The following is a 19,778-nucleotide window of genomic DNA, read 5'->3' on the forward strand; positions in this document are numbered from 1 at the left end:
CCAACCCCATCTTGTTTATTCTGCATTTTTTCCTTGTGGACGTGCATCGACTCCTTTCTCCTATGACGACTGTTCTCTGGCAGTTCAGTTCTAGGTAATTGCATCTGCACGTCCCTTTTATGTTCTATGTTTTGTGCAGGGAGCATAAATATGACATACAGCGCAAACAAGATGTCTTTTAAGCTTATATCTGATGTAAATCTTTATTCATTCCTTACTGTTAGGACTTCGGTTCAGTCCTCGGAACTGACACGGCTGTTACCAAGCTCGCACCAGCTAAAAACTCCCAGCTAAGACCTACCCACAATGCCCCTCTCGTAGTCTCTTCAGATCTCGTTTGCCGCAGTCCTCATCAGACGTGCCAAACCTTCTCTCAACTAAGTGTTAGCTTTTTTGTGTTTTTTACGATTCTCTAGTGTTTTGTAAGACAGGAAATAACTTTAGATGACAAAAAACTATCTCAACTTTGTTCTTTCCTGACTAAGCCCTACCCACTACCTTGGTAGTTCTTTTGTACCATCGTTGGTACCACTCCCTCTCTCCCTGCCTTAGTAGGCCCTTCTCTTACCTTTTGGTATTTCTTAGTACCGTTGTTGGTACTCTTTCCTGTTATCTGTACAAAAAAAAAAGTGCTTTCTTTTACATCTTGTTGTTAGTTATATAGTTTGTTGTGTGGTTATACTGTGCATTATGGCGGATAAGGCCAAGCTTGGTTTCAAACAATGTGATAAGTGTGGGCGTAAGTTGCCCAATTCTGACGGTCACGCCCGGTGTGTTTACTGTTTGGGTGTTGACCATCTTAATGTTTCTTGCGACATTTGTTCTAGCTTCAGCAACCGTACATTGGCTGAACACAAGAACAAACTTATCTTTAAGGGTATGCTAAAATCACCCTTTGCGGAGGCTCTTTCTGGGATGGAGGTCTCACCACCTCCTAAGCATAAAGACATTAAAGGACACAAGGAGAAACTGAGTCTTTCGGTTCTGACATCCCCGTCCTCCTCAGAACCGAGTCGACACCAGGCTTCTCCCGTGCCATCGGTGCAGACGACTTCGGCATCAGGGTCCCCTTCTTCTCCCTTGGTGCCACCTTTGATTTTGACTCAGACTCCTTCCACATCCCCCGTGATGCCGACTTTGTTTGTGACACAGACCACGACTACTGTACCTGCATCGGCATCTTCCCTGGCCATGGTGCCGATGTCTTACACTTCTCCTCTGGTAATGACTCCTTCAGTTCCGAAGGTTGAGCACCTTCCCAGAACTAGGTATTCTCCTTCTTATGACCCCTTTTTGCGACAGCAATTTAGTCCCTTTCTTGAGAGACCAGACTCCCCATTGGCAGTGCCCTTCAGATCCACCAGGAGTCTTTAGGAACAGGATGTAGTGATGGTTGTGGACCAGCTTCTGGCAGCTAGACGATTAACCACCCAGACCTAATCTTTCCTCCCCCCCTTGGAGAGGAAGCTTTCATGGTGTATTCTCCTGTCTATCCTCCTCCAACCTCCACCTGGGTTTTGGAGACTTTGGTACCAGTGTCCATCCCAGTACTTACTGTCTCGGCGCCAACACCGGAGACTTCCTTGTCGGTACTGATTACTCTTGGTGCCATGGCTCCTTTGGAACTGGGGCACTCTTGGAGCAGTTATTAGACTGTCAGCACCGTGGCACCTAGTTCGGCGCTGATTTTTTTCTGTGGCGCCGTCTACAGCCATGGCTCTTCCAACAGCTGCCAGTCCTCTCAGAGCTCCTCACCTGGAGACGGGCTCCTTGAGGCGGGGTGTGACCCCGGTTCCGAGGTTGTCCTTCTTGGTTCCGGGCTCCTATCCCTCCTTGAGTGGGCCTGCTTTCCAGGTGATGGAGAGGGTCCTTGCTTCAACAGGCTCGCAGTTGACACCATTGACATCGGCACCAAACTCCCCCCTGTAGCTTGCAGCTGTTTCACCCTCCTACTGTGGAACCTTGAGCACGGGAGCCGCAAGACCTGCCCTTCACGGGAACCCTTTCTCCAGAGTCCTCCTCAGAAGATCCCACTGGGGAGTCAACCTGGAAGAAACTTTGCAAGAGGAAGCATCTTGATTCCCCTGAGGAATCCATCACTGAAGACACAGATTGCGATGAGGGAGAAAGGTCCCCACGGTCTCCCCTGGAAGACTTCTCATTTGGAGATATTCTCGAGATCCTCAAGCAGGGGGGAGACTGGAAGCCCTCCAACCCTTCATCAGAGGAATCAATGTTCTTGCAGGCTTTCCGTGCTCGGCCATCTACTTCCTGGGTGACCCCACCTGCAGATGAGTTCATTCGACTTATTGTGCAGCGTGCCTGGAAGGCTCTGGACAACATAGAACCTGTCCCCCGGAGGCCAGATAAAATTTTGTCCACCCCGGAAGACCAGCCCAATTGGTCCAAACAGCTGGTAGTTGATTCCATGGTCATTGGCGGTGGCCACCAAAAGGGAACTGGCAGAAGATAGTTCCAATGTTCATCCCCCGAACAGAGAGTCTCGGGCTGTGGACAGACTGGAGAAGCGGACTTATGCTTCAGCGACCTTTGCCATCCGGTCACTGAATTACCTGGCACACTTTACTCACCTCCAAAGAGACCTAATTTCAGAAATGTCTGCCTCTTTGGCGGAGGTACTGCCTGAGGAGGTGCATGACATTGTTGCCTCTCAGCTAGCTACCTTGGAATCAATCTCGAACTCCCCGATGCGCTTGACTTCTCACACTACCAAGGGGGCAGCTCAAGCAGCCGCATCAGGCATCGTTATGAGACGGCATGCTTGGATGCGTTTGTGTGACTTCGCGGACCGCTTTAAATTTTCCTTTGTCAACGTGCCTGTTGATGAATCTTCCCTTTTTGATCCCAAAGTAAGACACACACTTTCACATAGTAAGAAGGACGGAAAGACCTTGTCTGCTGTGGGCATACGTTTTTCCACTCCCCAGAGGTCCTACTCCAGGAATCAGTGGGGAGGAAAATTATGGTTCAAGAAGTCCCAAGGATCTTTTTGTGACACTCGTGATGAGCAGTCCCCCCAGGGCAGAGGGGGCAACTCATCTGGAAGATGCCCCTTTCGGGGCAGAGGGGATCCATGTAACCAATGCGCTAGAGATTCCTTCTCTGGCAGACCCTTCCAGCGCTCCTGAACAGTGGCCAGATTGCTTTTCCTCTGGAAGCAGTCGGGTGTAGATTTTCCCTGCACCTACAGGCCTGGCAACTCATAACAACAGATGCGTGGATGCAGAGGATAATATCAGACCCGTAAAATGAATCCCCGATATCCCACATGGTCAGAGGGTGGTTGCAGCCTTAGAAATTGAAAAGCTGCTAAGAAAAAGAATCATCCAACCAGTCCCACCAGACCAAAGAGGATCCGTCTTTTACTCAAGGTTCTTTTTAGTGCCAAAAAAGACACGGGACTGGAGACCAATCCTGGATCTCAGTTTACTAAACAAATTTATCAAACTCCAAATATTCCAGATGGTCACGGTACAGTCCATTCTCCCCTTTCTGGGGAAGGACAACTGGATGTGCTCCATAGACCTCCAGGATGCGTATTACCACATAAAGATGGGCAAATGCTCCTGGAGATTTCTCCACTTCCGGCTGGGAGCCAATCATTATCAGTTCAGGGTACTGCCCTTTGGTCTCTCGACAGCCCCCAGAGTGTTCACCAAATGCATGGCAGTCATAGTAGTTCATCTCTGACTACGAGGATTCCAGGTGTTTCCATATCTAGATGATTCGCTCCTTACAACCACGACCAGGAATCTTCTCATTCTCAGTCTCTCTTACACTCAAGGCCTTGATCTTCACCTAGGTATCATGATCAACATGAACAAATCACACATGTCTCCAACAAAAGCACTGGAATTCATTGGAGTGATCTTCGACACAACATCCTGTTAAGCTTCCCTCCCTCCTCACAGGCTTTCAAAAATAAGAAACCAGATTCAAGCCTTCCTCCCACAGACATTTGTACCAGCACGCCTTGTACTACAACTATTGAGCTCTATGGCAGCAACCATTGCCTTGGTACCACTGACGAGGTTGCACATGAGACTATTGCAGTGACTCCTTTCATCACAATGGTTGATTTTCACTCACCCACTCGACCACATGATACGCCTTACAAATCTTTGCAAGAAACAGTTGCTTTGGTGGGTGAAGCCAGAATCAAATCTTTGGTGTCGACCGTTCTGTCTTCCCCAGCCCAGGGTCACAGTGACCACAGACGCTTCCCTGTTAGGGTGGGGTGGCGGCATTTCCAGGGAAATACAGTCCAAGGCACCTGGTCCCCCATGGAGGCCAATTTGCACATAAATGTCCTGGGACTGAGGGCAGTTCTCTTGGCGTTGCAAGCGTTCCACACATCCCTTCCTTCCGCGACCATTGCAATTCAATCGGACAACATGTCAGTCATCTGGTACATCAACAAACAAGGCGAAACCAGGTCTTACCCCCTGTGTCGGGAAGCCATGAGAATTTGGCATTGGGTGCTGGCTTCTAACTTTTTTCTCTTAGCAATGCACATTCCCAGGAGTTCCAATCTTATTGCGGCAAATCTGAGCAGAAACATTTTGATGCCTCACGTGTGGTCCCTCAGTCCTATAATAGCGGATCAGATCTTCCACTGTTGGGGCAGACCTTGCTGCGACCTGTTTGCTTCTCCCCTAAACAACAAATGCAGAAGCTATTTTGCCCTGATCTCCCACAGGGGGAGTCACTGAGGGATGCTCTGATGCACAATTGGCCCCCGGGTTTACTATATGCCTTTCCCCCGTTTTCCCTATTACCGAAATTCCTTCAGAAAGCTGAAAGGTTGAGAAGCAGAGTGATCCTTATTGCTCCTTACTGGCCCCGTCAAGTCTGGTTCCCTTTCCTATGGCCTCACTTGATTCACAGCCCGTGGATCCTGGATCAATCCCAAGGTCTGCTGTCTCATTCTCAGGGGCTGATTCACCCCAATCTCCACAGCCTCAAGCTCACAACTTGGTTTCTCTGCTTCTGATGATTGCCAGGCTAACTGATATTTCATCCCCTGTTCGCGAGATCCTTCTGGCTTCGAACAAACCTTCCACCAGAAAAATTTAAGTAAGTGGACTGGGTTCTCTAGATGGGCCAAAGAACATAACATAGACCCCCTTTCTATGCCTATTCAGAAGATCCTGCAATACCTCACTACCCCGTTGCATGCGGGAGCTTCAGCATCGACAATTACAGTGCATTTAGCAGCTATTGCAAACTTTCAGAATGGAATTGACAGTTCATCTGTTATGTCACACCGACTGTACAAAACCTTCATGAAAGGAGTATTACATATTAAACCGCCTGTCAAGCCTCCTATAGAGCAATGGGACTTGACTTTGGTGCTTCAGTCATTAACAAGTCCTCCCTTCAAGCCTTCTAATTCCTGTGATATAAAATTTTTGTCTTTGAAAACTCTACTTCTAGTAGCCCTTACCTCAGCGGGAAGAGTATCTGAGTTGCAGGCCTTGAGTGTCAAGAGACCTTACTTGATTTTTCATAAGGAAAGAGTGTCCCTACTACTGACCCCTTCTTTTTGCCCAAGGTCATTTCTGTTTTTTCCATTAATCAATTTGTTGACCTACTGGTTTTATTTCCTTGCCATTCCAATAGAGGGGAATACATTCTGCATACCCTCGATGTTCATAGGCAACTTTGTTTCTACTTGGACAAAACTAAATCTTTCAGAAAAACGGATCAATTGTTTGTGGCCTTTGCAGGACCCAGAATGGGTAAGCCTGTTTCCAAAATGACTTTATCTTCTTGGCTCAGAAACGCCATTACTTTCATCTGCCATCAGAACAAAGTGTCCTTACCTTCCAGAATAAAGGCTCACTCTACTAGATCGATGGCTACTTCAGTGGCTTTTCATTCCAGAGCCTCTATGGATGATATCTGCACAGCAGCCACTTGGGCAAGACCTCATATCTTTATCTCTCATTACAAATTGGATTTGGCCTCCAGGGGACGAACATCTTTTGGTTCTATGGTGCTCAGGAATGTCCTTCCTTAGGGCCACCCAGGACTCAAGTAGCTGGAGACTTAGTCCTAACAGTAAGGAATGAATAAAGATTTACAACATCAGATAAAGAAGTTAGCATTCCATCTGTGTTGTAGATTTTTATTCATTCATTACTTCCCGACCTCCTTCCCCCTGCCTGGACTCCTGGTGGACTTTAGAATTCCTTATTAGTTAAGGTATCTGCTCAGACAGAGCCTCCTACTACCACTATTATTACTTCCATACTATAATGGCAGGCAAACTCCATCTGAAGAGACTGTGAGAGGGGCATTATGGGTAGGTCTTAGCTAAGAGTTTTTGGCTGGCGTGAGCTTGGTAACGGCCGTGGCGGTTCTGAGGATGGAACTGAAGTCCTAACAGTAATGAATGAATAAAGATCTACAACACAGATGGAATTTTATGGTAAGACATAACTTCTTTTTATACTGGTCGATCAATGGGCTGCCCAGGCCGGGACATCCCTTCTGTAATGAATACTGCAACAGTGAAGAGAAAGACATCTACTGTTATGGTAAGATTTTGTACAACCGTACTTTCTACCTCCATCATACCAAGACTTATCAGAAAATCAAATAAATTGCTCATATCCTTCTCCAAGAAAAAGATGGGGCAATCAGTTTCTAAGGTAACCGTCTTGAGATGGTTAGCGGTTTGCATTTCATTTCCCTATGATTCACTAGACATTCTTTTACAATCAAAGCCTACGGTGCACTCTGCCAGAGCAATAGCAACCTCAACAGCCTTTGCAAAACAAGTTCCTAAAAGTGACATATGCGCAGCAGCAGCTTGGTCCTTAGCTCATACCTTTATATCTCACTACAAGTTAGATGTACAGACCAGGACTCACACATCTTTTGGTTCTGCCATACTCAGGAATATCATTCTTTGAGTCCCCCCAAGTCCATGTCAGATGGCTTGGGAATCTGCCCCACATATTGAATCAAATGAAAAAAGACGACATTGGATACAAAAGTTATGAACTTACCATAATGATAGATCTGTGTGGTCTTCTTTTTGTCTGGTTCAACCCCGCTCCCTCCTTCCCCCTACCAAATTGTCGCTGTGCTTCTAGTGAGTGTCTAGATTTCCTTTGGTCTCTGTCTGATCCCTTGTATATCTTACGCTTTAAAATATTTATTCTTTTTCTTCTAACCATATTATGTAAATGGATATATATCTTTATATATATATATATATATATATATATATATATATATATATATATATAGATATGTATATATATATATATATATATATATATATGTATATATATATATATATATATATACATACATACACATAATGAATTTTTATGATCAGTTAGCTAACTCAGTCTTAGGTAATTCAGGCATGAAAGAGGAATTGTGGGTAGGGGAGGAGTCAGAGCTGTCAGATCCAAAGCTTTGGTATAAGGCGCTGAGCTTGATTGTGGCCAGATTGCCAACCCACACGTTGAACCAGACAAAAAGAAATAACATTTCTATCATTATGGTAAGTTTATAACTTTCATTTGTTTGATACAGCCCAACCTCTAACTTCTTCAGCTGATTTCCTAAATGATAGCAGGTATGAAAGGAGGCAAAGAAACATGCTACTAGAAAATCATATGTGGGTAGGTGCAAAAGATTTTCTAGTTGGTGCCAGGAAAAAAAACAAGGCCCTTTTAAGGCTCAGACTACATTGGTTCTGTAATATTTGTGTGAGTTAATAACCTTTCTTACTCTTCATCAAGATTCCTCTCTCTGCCATCTCTGGTTGTCAGCCTCTAGCACCCCCCTCCTTTATAAAGTATATCAAGTGAAACTTTTTATGAAAGGGGTTTTATATATTCAGCCATCTAGAAGGCTAGTACTGTCTTCTTTAGGTCTTAATTTTGTACTGGAAAAAACTTAACAGTGTTCAGTTTTAAACTTGCTTATGGGGCTGATTTGAAGTTCTTATCTTGGAAAATAGTGTTATTCCTTGCACTGTCTTCAGTGAGAAGAGTATCTGAGTTACAAACTCTTATGGTGAGACAGCCATATCTCATTTTTCACAAAGATAGGTTAACTGAGAACAAACTCTTCCTTTATTCCTAAAGTTGTTTCACAGTTTACACTGAACCATGCAGTTCACCTAAAACTAAGGGAGAAAAAAATGTACACACTCTGAATATCCACAGGCAACTCATATACTATAATGACAAGACAAAAACTCAACTGTTTATTTTCTATGAAGGTAAGAAGAAGGGACAATCAGTGTCAAAACAGGCAGTTTGCAAATGGTTGATGTTAAGTTGTCAATCTCGCCTTCATTCTTGCTGGATGGGTTCGGAGCCGATCCTCGGCTCCGACTCGGCACTTGCTTAGCTTGAGAACTCCTTTTACCAGCTCGAGGCAACCCTATATCCCATGATGCAAGGCGGGACTACCTCAGATCTCATTTGCCGCTTTGCGAAGAGGTCTCTTTTTTTGCCAGCTCAGGTAAGTTTGAATTTTCAAACAGTTTAGTCAGGGTTTTGTCTCTCCCTTGTTCCATATTATAGTGTGTAGTGTTTCTGCAGCCCACCCTATTTCCCCATATATTTAAAAAAAAAAAAAAAAAAAACTTTCTAGTTATTGTAAAGTTAAATTTTTCAGTTAGGCCTAGGCCCCTTTTCTTAATCCCTATCTGTGTGTGTGTGTTTGTTGGGATTAATTGTGTGACTGTTTGGGGTGTGTGAGTGTTATTTTTACTTGGACTATGTCTAAGGAAGGAAAGGTCTCAGGCTTCAAGAAGTGTGACTTGTGCTGTCAGAAAATGTCTCTGACAGACGGTCACACTTCTTGTGTTTACTGCCTGGGGCCTTTACACCTGCAGGACTCCTGTGCCATATGTCACTCTTTTAGCCAGAGAGTCCTGCAGGAGAGGAGGAATAAGTTGATCCTCCGTGGCTTACTAAAGCCAGAAGGTTCACCCACTAAAACTGGGTCTAGTAAACCTTCCAAGCCACCTAAGGTTCAGGCTACAGTTTCTAAGCCTTCTCCGGTGGCTCCGACTCCTTCGGAGTCGAGATCGGCTCCGGCCGGAGCCGATCTTTCTTCTTCTGAGGTGGTAGTGTCGGTTCCGGTCGGTTCCGACACTCAATCTACTGTTGCCTTGTCGGCTCCGGCTGGAGCCAACATATTATCCAGTATCGGAGCCGAGAAGCCTTCGGCTCCATCTGGAACCCAGAGGATGTCGGCTCCGATGGCTTCGTCCAAGAAGAGATCTCGGTCCCCTTCTTTGGAATCTATCCACTCGGCTCCGGGGTCTCCTCTTTTGTCGGAGCGGAGTCATCGGAGCCGATCTTCGAGATCTTCCAGGCTGTCTGACCACGATTTAGAGAGGGTGGTAAGCAGGCTGTTGAAGTCACAGGCACTAGCCCAAATGCTCCATAGCCCGTCTCAGCAGACTTCGGCTATTGCTCTTCCCCTTGAACTTCCTCCTCCGACTCCCCTCCAGAGTTCGGAGCCAGAGCTTCTCAGGACAGCGACCGTGTTGGCGCCGGAACCGATACATCCCCTTTCGGCTCCGTCGTCTTCGGCTCCGATCTCCTCCATGAGACCTTCCTTGGAGGGATCCGGTCGTTGAGTTTCCCTTGTCGGCTCCGAGGGGGCTAGTGGCATCAGACCCTTGTCCGACCCCGCTCTCCCTCTCGGGGCTTCGGCTTTGGTAAGCTCGGCACCGACATCGGCCTCGGAGCCTTCTCTCTCAGTGGAGCCGGGAATTCCTATTTCCTCGGAACGGGAATATTCCGGCCTCCCGGGGAGAGGAGCCTTTGAGGTGATGAGGAGTGTCCTGGCACCTGAGCTAGGTCAACGGTCCATCCCTTTAGCTCCTCCCTCTTCGGTGCCTGTGGATGTCTCTTGCCAGCCTCTTGCTCTTAGGCCCAGGGATCCATCGCCCCAGGTTTCCCCATTGGGAATAACTTCCTCTTCCGAGGTTTCTCCTGATCTGGCAGGGGAACCCCCTCGGAAGAGGACGTGTAAGAGGAAACACACAGACTCCCCTGAGTCTACAACATCTGATACCGACTTAGATGAGTCGGAGGGTTCCCCACGGTCCCCCTCTGAGGATGTCTCCTTTTCAGACATCCTTGAGCTCCTCAAACAGAGGGGGAATTGGCCCTCCATTGACCACTCCGAGGATGAGTCGGTATACCTGGAGGCTTTTGGATCCCGACCCTCCACCTCCTGGGTGTCTCCGCCTTTCGACCCACTTATGCAGGTAGTGGCTCGGAAGGCGTGGGCAGCTCCAGATTCTGTGGAACCAGTCCCCAGGAGACCATCCAAATTTATTACGGCCCCTTCAGACAAGCAGTTTCTTTCTAAGGGCGTCTCTGTGGATGCTATGGTGGTGGCGGCCACCAAGAAGGAACTTGCGGATCCATCAGTACCTGTTCATCCTCCTAACAAAGATTCTAGGACCATGGACAGGTACGGAAAGCGGATGTTTTCTTCAGCGACCTTTGCTATGCGTTCGCTGAACTACCTTTGTCACTTCACCAGGCTTCAAAGAGATATTCTCAAGGAACTAGGTGAAGTGGTTCAGGATCCTTCAGCTGCTGGGGCTCAAGACAAGATTGCCTCACAGCTAGCAATCCTAAATTCTTTAACCAACTCCTCCATGCGGCTCATATCCTATGCAGCCGATGGAGCGAGCAGAGCCGCAGGCACAGGAGTGGCTCTTAGACGTCAAGCCTGGATGTGGCTTTGTAATTTTGCGGACCCCTTTAAGGCATCCTTCACCAATACCCCCTTTGACGGTTCGGCTTTGTTTGGACCTCAGGTGAAGGAAACCTTGACCAGGTGTGAGCAGGACGGCAAAACTCTTTCTGCCGTTGGAGTCCATTTTTCCACCCCTTCTAGACCCTATCCCAAGGGTCAGAAGGGAGGGAAGATGTGGTTCCGTAAATCCCAAGGAGCAGCGCCGGACACACGTGGTCAGTTTACCCCCAGAGGCAGAGGGGGTAACAATAATAAACGCCGCCCTAGAGGCAGAGGGGGTCCTCAGAACCAGGGCAACAGGGAGTCTCTTCCTGAGAAGCCCTTTCAGCATCCCTGAGGTGTTGCCCGACTGTCCACCCTTGGAGGCAGTCGGGGGAAGGTTTTCGCTGTACCCAGTAGCCTGGCGTTCCCTTTCACAAGATATGTGGGTACAGTCGATCATATCCGAGGGTTACAAAATCCCCTTCGAAAGGTATCCCATACCTCACCAATCCCTTCCAGACATCTCACCCGGTCAAAGGGATTTGGCAGAACAGGAGGTTTCAAAGCTCCTAGAAAAAAGAGCCATCCAGACTGTTCCAGCAGACCAAGTAGGATCCGGCGTCTACTCGAGATTCTTTTTGGTCCCCAAAAGGACGGGAGATTGGAGACCAATATTAGACCTGAGCAATCTAAACAGGTTTGTCAAGAAGGCAAGATTCCGGATGGTCATGCTTCAGTCCATTCTGCCCTTTCTGGGCAAGGACAACTGGATGTGCTCGATAGACCTTCAGGACGCGTACTATCACATAAAGATACACAGGTGCTCCAGGAGGTTTCTCCGCTTTCGGCTAGGGACCAGTCATTATCAATTCAGAGCCCTGCCCTTTGGCCTCACTTCAGCCCCCAGAGTGTTTACCAAATGCATGGCAGTGGTCACAGCTCATCTGAGACGTCAAGGATTCCAGGTGTTTCCTTATTTGGACGACTGGCTCCTCTCCGCCACCACCAAGCATCAGCTTCTTCAGAGCAGAGACTACACTCTGCAGCTGTGCAAAAGTTTGGGAATTTCAGTGAATTTCGAAAAATCTTCTCTGTTGCCTTGCCAATCTATCACCTTTATAGGCGCAGAATTAAACACCGTCAGTTTGTTAGCCAGACTAACAGATCAGAGAATTCTGGACATCCAAAAATACATTCGGATTTTATTGCAGAGCAGCAAAGTCAAAGCCAGATTGATACTGAAAGTTCTAGGTCTTATGGCTGCGGCCATTGTTCTTCTACCACTGGCTCGCTTCCATATGCGTCTTCTGCAGTGGATGTTATTCACTCAGTGGTCGTTCCACAGCCTTCCTATGAGACACGAAATCTTAGTTACACAATCGCAGGACTCATCTAAACTGGTGGATATCTTCCCCTCTTCTGCATCAGGGCCGACCATTTGTTCCCCCTCCTCCGGTTGCCACAGTCACTACGGATGCCTCTCTGATCGGGTGGGGGGGGCATTATCAGGGCAGGATGGTCCACGGGACGTGGCAACCCGTAGAATACCATCTGCACATAAATGTCCTGGAGATGAGAGCGGTGCTTTTAACGTTGCAAGCCCTCAACGACTTTCTTCCCGCGGGGACTATTGCAGTGCAAACGGACAACATGTCTGTGGTCTGGTATATCAACAAGCAGGGCGGGACCAAGTCCTATCCGTTGTGTCGAGAAGCTCTCAGACTTTGGCAATGGGCAATCTCCTCTCATCGGTTTCTGATAGCAACGCACATCCCCGGCAGGTCCAACCTTTTGGCGGACAGGCTGAGCAGAGCCATTCTCATGCCTCACGTGTGGTCTCTCAATCAATCTATAGTGGACCAGATATTTCTGAAGTGGGGCACCCCTTGTTGCGATCTTTTTGCTACACCCCAAAACAACAAATGCCCCGACTTCTTCACCCTTTTTCCCCTACCAGGCCAACCCCTGAGAGACTCTCTAACCCAGGATTGGCCCCGGGGACTTCTGTATGCTTTTCCTCCCTTCCCCTTGATTCCACAAGTCATTCAGAAAGCTACCGTTTTGAGGGCCAAGTTGATTCTCATTGCCCCTTACTGGCCTCTGCAAATTTGGTTTCCAACTCTGCATCGTCACCTCCTGGTGCAGCCTTGGCATCTGGACCCAGTTCCGGATCTTTTGATCCACCAATCGGGTCAACAGCACCGGGCCATTCGTTCTCTCAACCTCACTGCTTGATTGCTCCACTTCCTTCCCTAGCCAGGCTTCCTATGATCTCTGATCTCTTAATAGCTTCTTTGAAGTCGTCCACCAGAACGATTTATGCTAGCAAGTGGTGACGTTTTTCCCTTTGGGCAAACTCCAGGCACATTGATCCCTTTACTGCACCTGTGCATTCTGTTTTAGATTTTCTAGCTGAAGTTTTTCAGTCAGGATCTTCTTCATCAACAGTTAAAGTTCAACTGGCGGCTATTTCCAAATATCATGTTGGCTTGCAAGATCAAAACATTATGTCACACAGACTATGCAAAGCCTTTCTGAGAGGAGTTTTTCTCCTGAAGCCGCCAATAAAACATCCTCCTCCACAATGGGATCTGAATTTAATGTTAGCATCTTTGATTTTACCACCCTTCGAACTGTCTGCTTCATGCTCCTTGAAGTTATTGACCTGGAAAACTATATTCTTACTGGCTGTCACTTCAGCAAGAAGGGTATCCGAGATTCAAGCTCTCTGCATCCGTACCCCTTACTTGGTTTTTCACAAGGACAGGGTATCCTTGAGAACAAATCCATCCTTTCTCCCCAAAGTTGTTTCTCAAACTAATATTAATCAATCCATCAATCTACCAGTTTTTTTCCCAAACTATTCTGACAGAGCTGAACAAAAGCTTCATTTTTTGGATGTCCATCGTCAGCTCAGGTATTATTTGCATAGAACTAAACAATTCAGGAAATCAGACCAATTATTTGTCTCCTATGCAGAAAACAGGAAAGGTCTCCCAGTATCAAAAGTGACCTTATCCAGATGGTTATCTTCCACCATTTCTTATGTGTATTCGCTCAGAGGCAAGCAACTACCCTCTAAACCGAAGGCACACTCAACCAGGAGTCTATCCACTTCTACAGCTTTTCAGGATAGGCTACCCATTGATACCATTTGTGCAGCAGCTACTTGGGCCACTCCTCATACCTTTGTCTCTCATTACAAATTAGATTTGGCCTCCAGGGACAGAGCCAGTTTTGGTTCCACAGTTCTCAAGAGTCTGTTCCATTGAGCCACCCGGGATACAGGTGCTAGGACGCGGTCCCATCCAGCAAGAATGAAGGCGAGATTGACAACTTAACATTTAGAAGTTATGTACCTACCATAACGTTCCATGTTAGTTGTCTTCTCTCGCCTTCTTTCTTGCGTCCCTCCCTCCTTCCCCCTGGCCTGGACAGATCTTGAAGGGTTTCTCTTCTCACGTTGTTCTCTCCTGAGTCTTCAATAGAAGATTCTATTGTTTTAGAACTTGTTTTTTTCCTAGTTCCACTAGGTTAGTCTTTTAGCAGGGTATTTTAACTACCAAACGAGATCTGAGGTAGTCCCGCCTTGCATCATGGGATATAGGGTTGCCTCGAGCTGGTAAAAGGAGTTCTCAAGCTAAGCAAGTGCCGAGTCAGAGCTGAGGATCGGCTCCGAACCCATCCAGCAAGAAAGAAGGCTAGAGAAGACAACTAACATGGAACGTTATGGTAGGTACATAACTTCTAATTTCATACTATTGCTTTTTTGTTATTCTCATCATAACAAGACACTTCCAGGCAAAGTCAGGACTCATGCTACCAGAGGCTTGCGCAACTTTTATGCCTCCCTTGCTCTGAAGCAAGAAAGCTGTGAAGGCTTGATGTTATAACCACTGACTTTAAATGCTGTCCTTGAGCTGTTCAGCTGTTAGGAGGTATGGAAGGTGCTTTTAAGTTTTGGATGCTGGCCGATTGTCATATCCTGGGGAGGATATAACCCATATAGCTTAGGTTAATGTTAATAGCGATTTATTCTAACATTTACTGTTATGGTATGGTGAGTTTATTTACACAGCTGTACTTTCTGTAATAGCTAAGTAGAATATGTAGAAATGCATGAGTGATTAGTGCTACCTACACATAACAATTGCTGATGTGTTTTCTGTTTGCCTGCTGGCAATGATTCCTCGTGCATGGTATTTTTTCCCTATTGTGCATCTATATATTTTCCTTGAGTAATTTATTTACTTTATGATGTTTCGGTTAGTGAGACTTTGATTACAAGGTTTTTCAATGAAATTGGCTTTTGACTATTTGGATTTGGTCATCTGGGAATCAGCCACAAAATAATATATATACATGTATGTAAGTACACATGTGTGTAAGTGTATGTATGTTAGTCCTCTGTTTATCATTCTTTTGTTCTTTTGCCTTTCAAGCTCCTTACTTTTGGATTCTATGGCTCTGTGGCTTAGGAAGTCCCTTAAACTATGTGGTTTCAAAGGGTCCTTAGAAATGTATCTTTTCAAGCTGCTTCTTCATTTTAATAATCATTATAATTGCAGTTTTACTATATGGCTTTGCTTGTTTCGGATGTACTGTCTTGCAGTGCTATGATTTATTTAGTTCAGTGGATTAATTGATTTTATTATAGGCATGTTTATTTGTCTCATACAGTGCTTACTGGAAAACACTCAAGTACAGATCCATTTTGAACTTTAGCTAGGTAAATGTGAAACATAACTCAAAATACTAATAGAAGATCACTTTGATGAACTCATATTGAGAAATAAGTTTCTGAGGAGACAGGTTCTGGGTTTGGTTGAACAGCTATGATGGACAGATTAGCCTAACAAAAAGTTACGTGTGTTTTTGGTTTGGATAGTTAGTCAAATCAAATCATTATACATTGCATATTGCTGTAGACTGAATGCATCAATTTGATTACTTGGACTGAAATGTCAAAATTGTGTTTAATTTGAATTTGAAGGTTCAGCAGGAGTTAATAAAGGAGTACGAACTAGTGAAGACTATTGTTAGAACCTTGGAAAGCTTCAAGATTGATAGACCTATAGCTTTCTCAGCACCACGGCAAGAAGAATTGAAAGACCCTGATATCTGGCCACCTCCTCCAGCAGAACACAGGTAGTAGTTATTTACTAATTTATCAAAAAAGCAATTGAAGATTTAGTTCTCATGGCTACTAAAATCATGTCATACTTGATATGAAGGGAACACTTTGATTATACAGTCTTCTCCATATATAATTTATATATCATTAAATACAAGTATTGTCTGTCTTGACTTTTAATTAGGCAGTAATGTAAAAGTAAGATAATATTCTGATGACTGGGGCTAGGTGAACATAAGATAGATTTGCCTCTATGCAAGCAATCTTCTTTTTTAGTGCACTGTTATAGTCAACTTTTTTAGTTGTCATATTTTTTTCATGTGATTTGCAGTTTGAGTTTACATGGATCTGTGATTTTCTATGAATCCATTTCAACCATGACTTTCCTGTACCTGCAGTAATTTATCTACAGTACTTTATTGTCTATTGCTAGTCACTTTAAGGCACATTTAACAGAGTAAGGTGACAAACAATGAAGCTCATATGATGCCAAGTGCTTTTCCCTTTTCGATCACAGTATCATACACAAAATGCAGAGATCTTACTTTGAAGGGCCCACTGCACTTAGTAGAGTAAGCAAAAATTCATCCCAAACCCTTCTCCCAATAACTCACAAATCAAAACTGCAATATAATTCAACTGTTGTTTCATAGACAATATTTCCCAACATCTAATCCCAACCCTGTCCAACAGCCACGCCACCACATACACATTCACCTTCAAACCTGTGCCAGCATTGCATATAAAACTACTCTTAAATAAACTCAAACCATGCTCTATTTCAGCTGATGACCATCCAAACGAGTACTTTAAAACAGCAGCTGACAGCATTGCCTAGCTGTCTCAATGCTTATAAGTAGGCCAGTTTAGGAATCCCACAATCTGCCTCTCTCTCAGTTTGGAAAAAATCATACATTATCTTTCTGCACAAAGGTGGAAATTCTTATCCATTAGTAACTTTAGACCTATAGCAGTCTTATTACCCTTCTCCAAAATACTTGAAAATGTATTCAGAAACAATTGCTAAACTGTCCTTTGCAGGCAAACTCCTATCCTCCACACAGTACGGTTTATGTTCCACCCTTAATACTATCACTGCACTTCTAATCTTTATAGATACTGTCAGTAAAGCTAGAGATAATGGCAAACTAGTTTCCTCCTTATTTCTAGTTTTGTCTTAAGCCTTTGACACAGTTTGTCACAGCAAACTTCTACTTCAAATGTCCTCACTAGGTTTATCTAATTCCCATCCTTCTTTTTGGTACAAAAGATTTTGAATTGATTTTGCCAGTACTAATATTGATTGTGTCTTTCCTTGTTCCCTGCTCTTGCACATACTTGCACTACATCAGTGTTTCTGATTGTTTTTGTTTTTAGTTGGACTTTTCCTGTTCCGTGTTTGCCCCGGCCTCTCTTCACTCCTATACCCTACCCCCATTCCCACCCACCCCTGCTCTCCTTAGATTTATATCCACTAGGTCCACCCCCAGCTGACATCACATCTCTTGTCTCTTCCTGCCTTGTACTCCCACCTTCACATTCTTTCTCCATCATCTAACATGGCTCCCACCATTCCTAATATACTATTCTACTTGTACTCCATAATAGTACTAGTAATCCTTATACAATTCACAACACTCAACACCACTTCAATACCCACTAAACCTAATTCTGAAACTAGCTCCATGCACACCCCTACTAGTCACTTCTCAAATTTTCATCCCAGTTTATACTGTATGACACTTCTACACTGCTCTAAATTTTTTATCCTTACCACAAACTATACTATCCAAACCTTAAACTACTCCTATGTTCTACACACCATCATTTCTCAAAAATATGGCATCACCCATAGACTGTCTCACATACTCTTATCATTAATCCTGTGTGGTGACATCCATCCAAACCCTGGTCCTTCTGCATTAAATTCCATGATCCCAGTAAACCCCTCAATTGTCAGAAATCACTTCACATAACTACCATCAACCTACAAAGCATTTGCAATAAAACCACAGACCTGCATGCCTGGCTAGCACAAAATAAAACAAACATCCTTGCTATTACTGAAACATGGTTAAAACCACATATTAATGACTCAGAATGTCTCCCACCAAATTATAATGTACTTAGAACAGACATAATTAATAAAAGGATGTATGCTGCCCTTCTTTACCCAAATGCGTTTCACTTTTCATCTTTCCCTGGCCAAATTCCACAATTTTAACATACTGAGATTCTAGTTTCCTCCCTACACATTAATAACTCCAAAATCTATGTATTATAGTACTTTACATACTCCCTGGCAATAATATCGTAATTCTAGAAGAAATATTAGCCTGGGCCTCTCATACCATATAAAATGAAGCTATAATCCTAGGTGATGTAAATATTAATTGGGCCACTATTTCCTCAAAAACCGCATCCACCAGTATTAATCTGTTTCACTATACTCAGCTTATTACCATCCCCACCAGATTCAATAACAAAACTAATGAAGGAACTATTCTAGACTGGATACTAGTCTCTCACCCTTCAAACATCCATTCAGCTGGTACCCTCTCAAACTCTTTAAGTCATCACCTCCCAGCCTACATAATCAGAGTCATCCCTTCTCTCATAAAACAACATGACTTCAAACAAGTCAGGAATCTATCTAAATTTGACCCAGTCACTTTTAACAATATCCTCAAAAGTTTAAACTGGAATAATCTTAAATTCCTCCCCCTGGATGATGCATTACTCTCCTTTAACTCAACTTTCCTAGAAATTATAGATAGCCTGGCACCTGTTCGAACCAAAAGAATAAGATCTAATCATGCCCCTTGGCTAACTAGTGCCACAGAAGAAATTATGATGTCTAGGGATAGCACTTGGAAGCTTTGGCATAAGCATAAGAATAACACCGACTTATTAAAGTACAAACAACTCCACAATCTATCAAAAAACATGTAGCTAAACACAAGGGAGAGCATTACTTCAACCTGCAAAAGACTCTCAAAAATAACCCAAAACTATTCTGGTCTTCTATTAGTACTGTCCTACACCCAGGTACAAAACTAATCCTTGCCCATATCCTGACAAAACTTCAGATCACATAGCAAGTATCTTTAATTCTAACTTCACTGATACTATAGCCAAAATTACAACCACTTTTTCCCAAGCACTCCTAACTAATAGCCTCCTAAATAATACTCTGCTCTCTGTGAACATACAGCCCCAGTCACCCCTCTCTTCTTCAAATAAATCTAGCCATACTACTTCATGTAATCACACCCCATCATCCACTTATTCTAACCTATCCAAACCCTCTTCCTTGCCAGAATTCAGGCTCTCTACTGTCCCTACTGCAGCTATCAAAAAACTTCTCATGAAACTGAAGGCCTGCTCAAACGCTGCTGACGGCATACCGGCTGAATTTCTAAAAATTGTTGCTGATGCAATTGCTTATCCCATTAGTATTCTTATAAACAGATCTATCCAAGAATCCTATGTCCCCTGCCTGTGGAAAAAGCAATCATACTACCTCTCCATAAAAGAGGGACACCAACCGATATAACAAACTTTCACCCTATAGCTATACTATCACCAATCTCTAAACTCTTAGAAAATGTGTACACATGCAACTTTTGCAGTTCCTTCTCAAGAACCAAATCCTTTCTCCAACTTAGCATGGTTTCAGACCAGGCCATAGTACTTCTACTGCTTTAATATCCTTCTTGGGCATAGTTAACAAAGCCCATAACTCAAGAGACATTGTTTCTACTTTATTCTTAGCTCTATCAAAAACCTTTCACACTATCTCTCACACACTCCTTCTTTCTCAACTCTGTAACATAGGTCTAACCACTCCTTCTCTTAGCTGGTTTAAGAGCTATCTTACTGA

The 19,778-nt window shown here is 44.4% G+C and overlaps 1 protein-coding gene across 3 annotated transcripts in view; it reads left to right on the forward strand.

Moving 5' to 3' along the window:
- KATNAL1 (katanin catalytic subunit A1 like 1) overlaps positions 1-19,778 on the forward strand; it is a 928,864-nt gene that overhangs the window by 275,124 nt on the left and 633,962 nt on the right. For all 3 annotated transcript variants that reach the window (XM_044073252.1, XM_044073251.1, XM_044073253.1), the window contains one exon: positions 15,755-15,909. In XM_044073252.1, coding sequence (XP_043929187.1) covers positions 15,755-15,909 — 155 coding nt within the window. The remainder of the gene's footprint in view (positions 1-15,754; positions 15,910-19,778) is intronic.

Source organism: Protopterus annectens, chromosome 5.part1, assembly GCF_019279795.1.
Source record: "Protopterus annectens isolate FY-2018-M chromosome 5.part1, PAN1.0, whole genome shotgun sequence".
Taxonomy (NCBI): Eukaryota; Metazoa; Chordata; order Ceratodontiformes; family Protopteridae; genus Protopterus; species Protopterus annectens.